Here is a 10,172-nt window from a genome sequence, read left to right on the forward strand (position 1 = left end):
TCTGTCTTTCCATCACGTTGATCCATCTTAATGTCTAATCCCCGCCAAGATCCACCCTGCGACACCAACAACCCTACGTCTCCAAAAGCAACTGCCGGTTTGAGCAAACATCCTGTTTGTCTCGTGCTTTGGCCGTGCGAGACCTCAGCGAGGCTTTCGCAAGGCGGCTTCTGCAAACCCCTTGTGGTTGGGGACATTGCCGCGTCTCTTGGGTGCACGTGTGAGCGATGCAGCCGACACTGAACGAGCGTCACGCTCCCGCCGCGCGGCTCCGTCCCCTCCGATCCAGCTGCTCGTGAGTTATGGGCAGAGAGGAATGATCTGCACCCAAAAGTGGGGCTGGGTTAATCCCCTCACCCTGAGTTTGTTGGTAACCGGCTGGACGGACGGGATGTTCCTTTGGTGCTAATACAGCCCAGCAGCAGCGTGAGGAGGCAAAGAGGACATTGAATGATTTTCTCGGGCACACGGGATGGTAAATCACTGCTTTTAACCTGTAGCGACGCGAGCCGGGGTGTTTTATTAAGAGCTGTGTGGAAAAGGGGGTTTTCTCCATCTGACAGTCAACTAAAGAAGGATGATGGTGCCAAGGAGCCACCGGGGTGATGCTGTCAAAATCATCCCAGCCTTACGGAGGGAAATTGATGCTCCGACAGTGTAAATGTCGTCTGGAAGCACCTCGGATGTTCTTTCCTCCCGAGAGCGGAGGGGACACAGCGACACAAAATGCGCACCAGGTTTCGGCACAGCCTTTGTGCTCATTGAGAAACCAGATGTCCTATTTTTGTGTCCATTTTAGGGTTAATTTTCACTATAGTTCTTCCACCCCCAACACCCTCAGTATCATTGTTCTGCAAGTAGCAGAAACCCACGAGTGCTCGGACGAGATAGATCAACCCCCTCCCTACCAAACACACCGCCTGTTCAGACCCTCCTGCAGGAGACACTTATCTGTTCCAAAAATGCCACCTGTTGTAGCTCAGATACATAAATGTTTATTCCCTATGGTATATCCAATGTTGTGTTAGACGCTGCTGCGTTTTTCCCACCTCTGTGCCACCCAGTGAGCACCGAGACCGGAACAATCCACAATCCATTGCCTGAAAAGCTTTTAAACCCCCCTCAAAATTCCCAGTATCACTGTTGGTCTCTTTGGCTGTTGCAGAGCCTTGAAAAGTGCCTCTTTTTAGCTTTCTCTCTGCTCCCTCGGTACTTTCTTCATGCAGAATACAGCTGCCGCTTTTCCCGTTTCTTTTTTAGAGCCTCCCTTCATCTGTGAGCCTTTGCATTGTGATTTTTGCACTGCTGAGGCCCCTCGAAGGCTGCACCCGGTATCCAGATGAGACCGCGGCGCTCGCTTACATAAGGTGTTACCGTTTCTCCGTGTTCTCCATCCTGCTCCTTCCCAACATCTTGTTGGCAGCTGCGCGGCCGCTCGAGGCCGCTCAGCCCGCAGCGCCGCCGCCTTTCCAGAGAGAGGCCTTGATCTAAACCCTACAAAGGTTTGATCAGTTATAAAGATCCCCCCCGGGATACAGCCCACTCTGTCATGAAACTCAGGCGCTTGTTGTACTCGGCTTCGCCATCTTCTACCCCAATTTTCCTGGTGAAAAATGACTGATTTCCTGCTCCGTGGTTGCTTTAGCTGTCTCCATAGGCAGCAGCACCTCGTTTAATCTGCAGAAATTGCCCGTTCCTCCTGTTTTCCCAGCCTGTGAGGATGGGGCTGCATCCCCGGAGCCCCCGCCCGGGCTCGGGTACCACTGACCTGCGTTCAGCATCTTCCCGGCTCCCCAGGGAGCTCACGGCTACAAATAAGGAACTTTCATGCCTATTACAGCTCCATGCAAGACATTCCAGTTCACCTGCATTTGCTCTTAAGCATCTCCTATGCTCAACATTTATTTAGCAATGCATTTCTTTCACTTTCTAGCCTTACATCGCTTTCTTCACAGGAACTCCCTCTGATCTCCGGCTGCTCTTTCCCTCCGCTGCTTTGCTCCCCACCACTGATTTGCGGCGCCGATGCAGCGCTGACAGATGTCTCCGACCATTTACGCGCTACTTGGCTTGTGTTTTCCCTGAGGTCTGGGATGAAATGCTCAGCCAAAACTCCCATCTTTCATGGACTAGCGCTCAGAGTCGGCTCTTCTCTGCTTGTTGCCCTTTTGCCGGTGTTCACCCAAATGCCGGCGCAGCTCCTGCTGGATTTCTGACGATGCTTTGGCTTTGGGATGTGGTTGTTCCATACACATGATGCTCACAGGCACACGTGTGCTCACACCCAGAGCCATTAACGCCTTGGCTGGACTTCCAGGGTTACACTGGACCATCTCCATCTCCATATCTTCATCTCCATCTATCTTCATCTCCATCTATCTCCATCTCCATCTATCTCCATCTCCAACTCCATCTCCATCTCCACCTCCATCTCTGTCTCCATCTATCTCCATCTCCATCTGTCTCCATCTCCAACTCCATCTCCGTCTCCACCTCCATCTCTGTTTCCACCTATCTCCATCTACATCTCCATCTCCATCCATCTCCATCTCCATCTCATCTCCACCTCCGACTCTTCCTTAGGGATCTCGGTTCTGCAGGATCTTGGAGCAGCAGCTCCCCAGCTGCGTTGCTGGGTTAAATCTCATTGTAGCAGGGACATTTGGAAGGTCTTTAGTCGGGTTCACTGGCTGATGCAGGCAGCTGTTTTCTCCCTTTCGGTCAATAGATAAACCATCTCACCCCAGGGCAGAAGCAGCTGCCATCTCCCCTTTTTGTCCCCTGATGCTGATGTGACCGATGGGCTGGAAACCAAACTGACATTTCCTTTCAAGGTCCCGGCACGGGGAGCTGGCGGCAGGTCCAGCGTCGTGTCCGTAACCCCTGCGCAAAGGGAATTGTCCTTGGGATGCCATCCTGCTCCCCCGGCGAAAGGTTTGGAGGCTGAAACCTCTTCTCATGTGAAGAGAAGCAACATGTGGTCAGGTGTGAGTGGGAGAAGGGAATCGTAGCTCAAAGAATCATTTTGTTTAGAAAAGACCTTTAAGATCATCCAGTCCAACCATAACCCAACCATAACTACCCTCATCTCCACGTCTGTTCAACCTCCAGGGCTGGTGACTCCACCACTGCCCTGGAAACCCGTATTTAATGGAAATATTACACAGACCAAAGCTCAGAGCATCTTCTCCAGAGCCCAGGACAACATCAGCTTCACGTACATGTGTGTTTAGTTGATTCTCCTCATTCCAGCCGGAGCCAGGACTTGGAGACCTTCTTGCTTGAGGTCCCACAGCCACAGGGCTCACAATAAATCAAAGCCCATTGGATTTCCAGGCCTGGCTCCTGCTTGTGGTCAAAATTCTGGTTCATGACGTTCTTCCCCCCGAGTCAAGAGGTTTTGACTATTAACAGCGACAGAACTTTCCTCTTCTTACCTATAATCTAACGAGGGAGAGCAGGGAAGCCGTGGGGTTTATCCCTGGAACAGACACTCGATGCTCAACCCGCTCTGCGGGCACGTGATGGTTGGAATCTCCAACAGGCTCGTTCTGCTAAGACGCGGTAAAAATAGCAAACTAAGCCGGGATTTTAGCCTCGACTCGCTGAGGCAAGAGTAAATAAGTCTTAAATACCTGCGGCAACGTGAGGACTTGGTGGATCGTTATTGGGACAGCGCGATGGGTTCGTGTGCTGCTGCCTTGATAGAACCCCCCAACCGAGCACCTTTATGCCTTGGAAAGTCTTTTAGGATATAAATCATGGCTTTTATGGCCTTTAGCAAAGGGGACATCCCTGCTGGCCACCCCGACTCGACCGGAGCGGAGGTGACAGCCGCCTGTCCTGATGTCCCTCGCTGGCGGTGACCCAAACAGCCAATAAACACCAAATTGGGGTGGCAGAAACTCCTCATTTCACTCGTGAGCATCACCCTCAGCACCAAAGCCGTATTCAAGGCTTCAAAAGCCAAGGAAGGGGCTGCAGCGACACAGTTTTGTCCCCATGCCCACCCAGGGCGCTCAGATCCTGGGGGCTGCATGGTCAGTCTGTCTGTCTGTCCAGACAGGGAATGACAGACAAACCCCAGCCCAGTCTGTGGTTATTTTAGCTGTTTCGTGCTGCACCTTTAATCTCTGAGCTCAGAGCAAGGGATCTCATCATCTTTACTGGAATTAGAGACATGAGGGATCGCTCGCAAGGTCACCTGCCCCAGCCCCGGCCTTTTGCAGCCTTTGCTTTGCCGTTCCCCCATCGGCACCGCTGACGATGCCCAAGTCCCCACGCGTGGGGGACGGAAACAGAGCTTAACCAAACCCAAAACAGGGCTTGGAGCTTAGTGCAGCTTGCCCACGACCTAGAAACACCTGCACTATGGTCCAAGCTCCGGTAACCACATCCCGTCCTTCCTCCTGCCTCTGATTTGCTCTTTTCATTTTGCTTTGGCAGCGAGAAACGCGCTCTGCAGGTCAGCGTCACCAACCCGGTCCAGTGCAGCCTGCACGGGCGCAAATGCACCGTCTCCGTGGAGACCAAGATTAACCAATCCCAGCCGGATTTCACCAAGCATCGTTCTGGTTTCGTCCTCTGCGTGCCGGGGAATTAGCGTCCCGGAGGATGGAGCTTCCATCGGCGCCTCCCACGGCTCAAGGGGACGAGTTCAGAGACGCTTCAGCCGTGACTTGGGCCTGCGCCTAAAACGGGCTCTAAAGCCAGAGGTTTCGCCAAACCCACATTCAGGAGAGGGTTTTACTACCGCATGCAACGGTGGCTTAAAATAGCCAGTGACCTGTATCCATCGTACAAAACTGGCCAGAATATCAGGAAAGTGCTTCTTAGTCCAAAAAAAAAGCATTTATAGGTACTTACCCCCTTTCCCACATTGATTTCTGAAACCCTCTCCAGTATCCCTTTCTGCGTTGCCTTTTTCTGTGTTGTTTTGTTTGCAATATTATGCGGCCTCCGCTGGAGGAGGAACCAAAGATCGCGGCTCAGGGCGGCTGGGCCTGTGAGAGCCGATGGCGGCGGAGCGGGAGCAGGTTTGGGGAGCGGCGCTGGGTCCCCATGCCGGGGATGCTCCGCTCAGAGCCAGGATGGACCGTGGACACACTCTGAACTCACTGCTTTCCTGCCTGGAGCTCATCACCCCATCCCGGAGCTCGTCACCCATCCTGGAGCTCATCACCCATCCTGGAGCTCGTCACCCCATCCTGGAGCTCATCACACCATCCCAGAGCTCATCACCCCATCCTGGAGCTCATCACCCATCCTGGAGCTCGTCACCCCATCCTGGAGCTCATCACCCATCCTGGAGCTCGTCATCCCATCCTGGAGCTCGTCACCCCATCCTGGAGCTCATCACCCCATCCTGGAGCTCATCACCCATCCTGGAGCTCATCACCCCATCCCAGAGCTCATCACCCCATCCTGGAGCTCATCACCCATCCTGGAGCTCGTCACCCCATCCTGGAGCTCATCACCCATCCTGGAGCTCGTCATCCCATCCTGGAGCTCGTCACCCCATCCTGGAGCTCATCACCCCATCCCAGAGCTCATCACCCATCCCAGAGCTAATCACCCATCCCGGAGCTCATCACCCATCCTGGAGCTCATCACCCATCCCAGAGCTCATCACCCATCCCGGAGCTCATCACCCCATCCTGGAGCTCATCACCCATCCCGGAGCTCATCACCCCATCCTGGAGCTCATCACCCCATCCTGGAGCTCGTAATCTCATCCTGGAGCTCATCACCCATCCTGGAGCTCGTCACCCCATCCCAGAGCTCATCACCCATCCCGGAGCTCATCACCCCGTCCCGGAGCTCATCACCCATCCTGGAGCTCATCACCCATCCTGGAGTTCGTCACCCATCCCGGAGCTCATCACCCCATCCCGGAGCTCATCACCCATCCTGGAGCTCATCACCCATCCCGGAGCTCATCACCCTATCCTGGAGCTCATCACCCATCCCGGAGCTCATCACCCATCCCGGAGCTCATCACCCCATCCTAGAGCTCGTCACCCATCCCGGAGCTCATCACCCATCCCTCACCTCGGCTGGACACAGACTGTGGGGGTTCCCAGCGCAGAGGTTTTGTGGGTTTTATTTTAATCCTGCATCGCTTTTGCCTTAATTACCCTCACCCGAAATCCCGGTGGGTTCAATTCGGACCAAGTGGCCTTGCTGAACTTTTAAATGCTGCACGTGGCTCCGTGTTCATCCCAGCGATGGCGCTTGGGGGTGGGGCGCTGACAGGACCCACAGCCGCTGGAATGTTCTAGAAACCAGTGGAGTTTGGGTGCTGAGGCTGCAGCTCCCGGCTTTGCACTGTGGAGCTGTGACTGCGTCCGTGTCCCCGCGAGCGGCACAAACGTCCACGCTGTTCCCTGCGCAGCGATTTCCAGGATCTGCCAGCGGACGCTGGGCCGTCGTGCGGCAGCGCGTGTGCCCCGAGCCGGGCGGGCACCGCAGGGCCCGAGGGACCAACGAGCCTTTGATTCCCACCACAGGGGGGTCTGGGCTGTTGGGACCGTGTGTCCCGAGTCCTGGCGCTGCTGGTCAGGTCAGGATCTCCAGCCCCGGGGACACAGGGTGACCCCACCTTGGTGACCCCAGGAACACGTCGTAGGAACCACAAGGCCTGGAAGAGGCGCTTTGCCTAACGACGAGTTAACGAAGGGGCTGCCAGGGCCGTGAGCGGGCGGGTTTGTACGCGGGTTGGGGCACCGCGAGCACCGAGAAGCTGCAGCTCGGTGGGATGAGCTCTGTCCCCTCCCTGGGGCCTCCTGGACGGACCAGCGCTCACCAGTGTACCCCAGTATATCCCAGTGAGCAGCGCTGCGCTTCATGGGGGGGTCACATCAGCCCCAACCCCTCGGAAGAAGCTTTTCCAGCTGCCAACACCCCCCGTCCCCAGCGCCGGGGGCACCTGGTGACACCTCCCCCAGCGACCCCTCCTACCCAAACCAGGCCCACCCATGGGCACCCCACGTGCCCGCGGTGCCACCACGGGCCACCCCAGCGGGAAAATGCTCCCCCCGCGCCTTTCGATTTGCACTTGTGGCTCTTTGCGCCCCCGCCGGCCCCCCCGGTTCAATCAGCACTTTGAGTCCAGCCCAGCGGCGCACGGAACCGCCACGGGCGGCACTGAACGGCGGGTGCGGGAACCGGCTGATCCTATGAGACGGCAATAGAGTACGTGATGAAATGTGTCTATATAGAATATATATCTGTTCCTGCTCTGGTTTTATATATATATATATATATAAAAATCTACAAAATATATATATTCCTGTTTTTTCCCATAAATTAACTATTTCTAAATTGAATTCCGATTCTCAGCCTGGGCCGATAAGGCGATGATTTTTTATTATTATTATTATTATGATGATTTTTTTTTTAATCGCTGATATTTTAATGTTTAAAAATAAATCAACCCCAACTACACTGGGTTTCGTTTACATAATTCCCTGTAATTAATAAACCGATAAATCCAGATCGGCCGCATCCTGCTGCCGCTTTCTGTGCGCGGGGACTCGGGGGGGACGGCGCTCGGGGGGCCTGCGTAACCCCATTTTCCAGCTCTCAGCGCTGCTCCCCCCCGCCCAATGGACCCAATTAAACCCCGGCCTCGTTAAACCCTCCTCGTCAAGGCAAATCTGATCTCTCGCCGTCGGAGGCGCAGGAAAGACGCGGCCACGAGCGCTGCCGTGTAATGGATGGTCAGTGCATTTTTATTTCATCAGCACAGTACAAAAATAAATAAAAATAAGGGGAGGGGGATTAAATTACAGGCACACTGAGCCCCATGACACAGCCGGCCGGGTTATAAACCACACATACTTACAAACGCACTATACACATACATACAAAAATGAGACGCATATAAATTAAGAAGTAACAATACCCACCAATTTGGTCAACAAAGAGCTACGGAAGAGATTGCACTAAAAAAAGGTACGTACACATGTATCGGTAGCGGGTCCACTGTACAGCGGCGAAGAGCTTCGCGTGAAAAATACCAAAGAAAAAGAAATGGCACGTTATTTTGTCCCTCTCGGCCGCGGGTTCGACGCCCGATGGACCAGAACTGAACCAGAACTGCGCACACGGAGAAAACTCAATCAACCCAAACAGCCTGATGAGCCCCAGGCCACGGGGACCCAGCCCAGGGGACCCCGGCCCATGGGACCCCAGCCCGCGGGGCCGGGGGCAGCTCTTTGTGCATGGGCGGCGTTTTTACAGCCATCGCTCCTTAAGGTTTTTCTTTTGATTATGGTTATTTTTTCTTTTTTTTTTTTTTACATTTTTTTCCTTTTTCTTTTATTTTTGAAGACACAAAATGCTCCTGTTTGCATGCGCGATACCACTGGAAAAGCAACAATGAAAGAATAAAGAAGGTTTGTTGTTTTATCTCTTTCCCCCCCCATAGGTTAGTAGTTTGTGGTTTGTTTTTTTTTGTTCTAAAAGTATTCATATAGCAGCATGTAGATTCTTTCCTTGCTTGCACACTCAAGTAGATCCTTTACACAATACTCATGATCAGTGCACGATGGGAACAAGACATTTCACATTGATGTCATGATACAGTAGCAGTTTGTTTGTTTCCTCCCTTCGCCCAGAACCCGCTCGGGAAACTCGAGTCTCTTCAAAGAAAATAAATTAAGGGGAGGGGTTGGGGGTCGGGAGGGGGGTCGGGGGTCCCCGCGTCTCCGTCCCGTTCCCGGTGGGTCCCGATGGGCCCGTTCAGCCTCCGGTGACGCCTGTAGCCTCTATGTTTTCCCCATTTTCCTTCGCCCCCCCCCGGCCTTTGTCTCGGTGACCGAACTCGGGGCCGCCCCCGCCCGCGGAGGTCGGGGGGAGTAGGGGGGGATGATGCTCATTTGGGGGATCCCCCCCCCCCCGCTAAACACACAATTTGCTGAAATGAATCCGGTGGTGAAACCGCATCATCCCCGGGCCCGCAGGATGGGGAGGGGGAGACGGATGGGAAGCAGCTGCCCGGGGCGGGGGGAGAAGGGGGACAGCGGGGGGTCTGCGCTCCGGCCCCCCCCCCCCCCATCCCCAGGGCCGCAGCTCCCGCCTCCCCCCGCCTGGAGAAAAAAAAACCCGGGAAGCGGCTCGAAGACGGGTCGGGGCGAACGAAGCGAGTCCAGGCGGGGCCGGGAGCGGCCCCGGTGCGGGGCCCGGAGCGGCCACGGTACCCGGCGGGGCGGGCGGGCGCTCACCGGTCGAGGCCGATGAGCAGCCGGCCCTTCTCCTCGGCGCCGCTTTCCTTCTTGAGGTCGGCGAAGACCTGGGTGAAGTAGTGCGGGTCGGCGTTGACCTGCAGCATCTTGGGGCTCATGAGGTCGATGATGGAGAGGCAGCGGTCCCAGAAGGCCTCCTTACAGCTCTCCACCAGGAAGGGCTTGAGCGGGTAGGAGATCTCGTTGCCCATGTAGGAGTAGGAGAGGTACAGGCAGGTGAGCAGCACTGCCTGCAGTTCGTGGTCGCTGGCCACCTCGGCCGAGATGACATCCCGGCACAGCATGTAGAGGAAGACCACGTTGGCCGGCGTGATGAAGCCCTGGTCCTGCCAGCCCTGCAGCAGCAGCGAGCGGTCCACGGAGCGCAGCCAGAGCACCGGGTCGGTGGGCGAGAGGTGCTTCAGCCGGTAGCAGCGGCGGCACAGGAACTCGCCCAGGCAGCGCAGCAGCTCGCTGGTGGACGCCTGCACCACCACCCTCCGCGGGGTCGCGGCGGCGGCTGCGGGCGCGGCCGGTGGCGCCTTCTGCGCCGAGGCGAGGGCGGCGGCGGCGGGGGCCGGCGGGGGGGCGAAGGTGGCGAGGTTGGCGCAGGAGAGCGACTTCTTCAGGTTCTCGTTGTTGAGGTGGGTGACGTTGCTCTGGTAGCCGCCGTTGGGCTGCACCTTCTTGGAGCTCTTCTTCTTGGCGGAGACGGCGGCGATGCGCTTCCAGGGCAGCACCGAGATCAGCGAGTGCCGCTTCAGGCCCTTCTCCTTGGCGTTCTTGCTGTTCTGCACCGCCGTGTAGTGCCCCACCGTGGCCGCCCCCTCCTCGAACAGCGGGGCCTTCCGGTAGCTCGGCGACAGCGACAGCACCGTGCCCATGGCGCCGGCCGACCGGCGGGCCCCGCCGCCCGCCCCGGCCCCGGCCCCAGCCCCGGCCCCC

The 10,172-nt window shown here is 56.2% G+C and overlaps 2 protein-coding genes across 2 annotated transcripts in view; one reads left to right on the plus strand and one right to left on the minus strand.

Annotated features, from left to right (window-relative positions):
• MYO1D (myosin ID) overlaps window positions 1-4,603 on the plus strand; it is a gene marked incomplete at both ends in the record, with an annotated part of 145,280 nt that extends 140,677 nt beyond the window's left edge. The window contains one exon of the mRNA XM_080360011.1: window positions 4,447-4,603. Coding sequence (XP_080216137.1) covers window positions 4,447-4,603 — 157 coding nt within the window. The remainder of the gene's footprint in view (window positions 1-4,446) is intronic.
• A 2,811-nt stretch (window positions 4,604-7,414) lies between these two features.
• On the minus strand, window positions 7,415-10,172 carry CDK5R1 (cyclin dependent kinase 5 regulatory subunit 1). Its single transcript, XM_080360052.1, has one exon. The coding sequence runs from the start codon at window positions 10,109-10,111 to the stop codon at window positions 9,224-9,226; it is 888 nt and encodes a 295-aa protein (XP_080216178.1). The 5' UTR covers window positions 10,112-10,172; the 3' UTR covers window positions 7,415-9,223.

This window comes from Nesoenas mayeri, assembly GCF_963082525.1.
Source record: "Nesoenas mayeri genome assembly, chromosome: 26".
Taxonomy (NCBI): Eukaryota; Metazoa; Chordata; class Aves; order Columbiformes; family Columbidae; genus Nesoenas; species Nesoenas mayeri.

Coding starts and splice junctions, on each gene's coding strand:
- CDK5R1 (XM_080360052.1), bottom strand. CDS start 10,111: ATGGGCACGGTGCTGTCGCTGTCGCCGAGCTACCGGAAGGCCCCGCTG.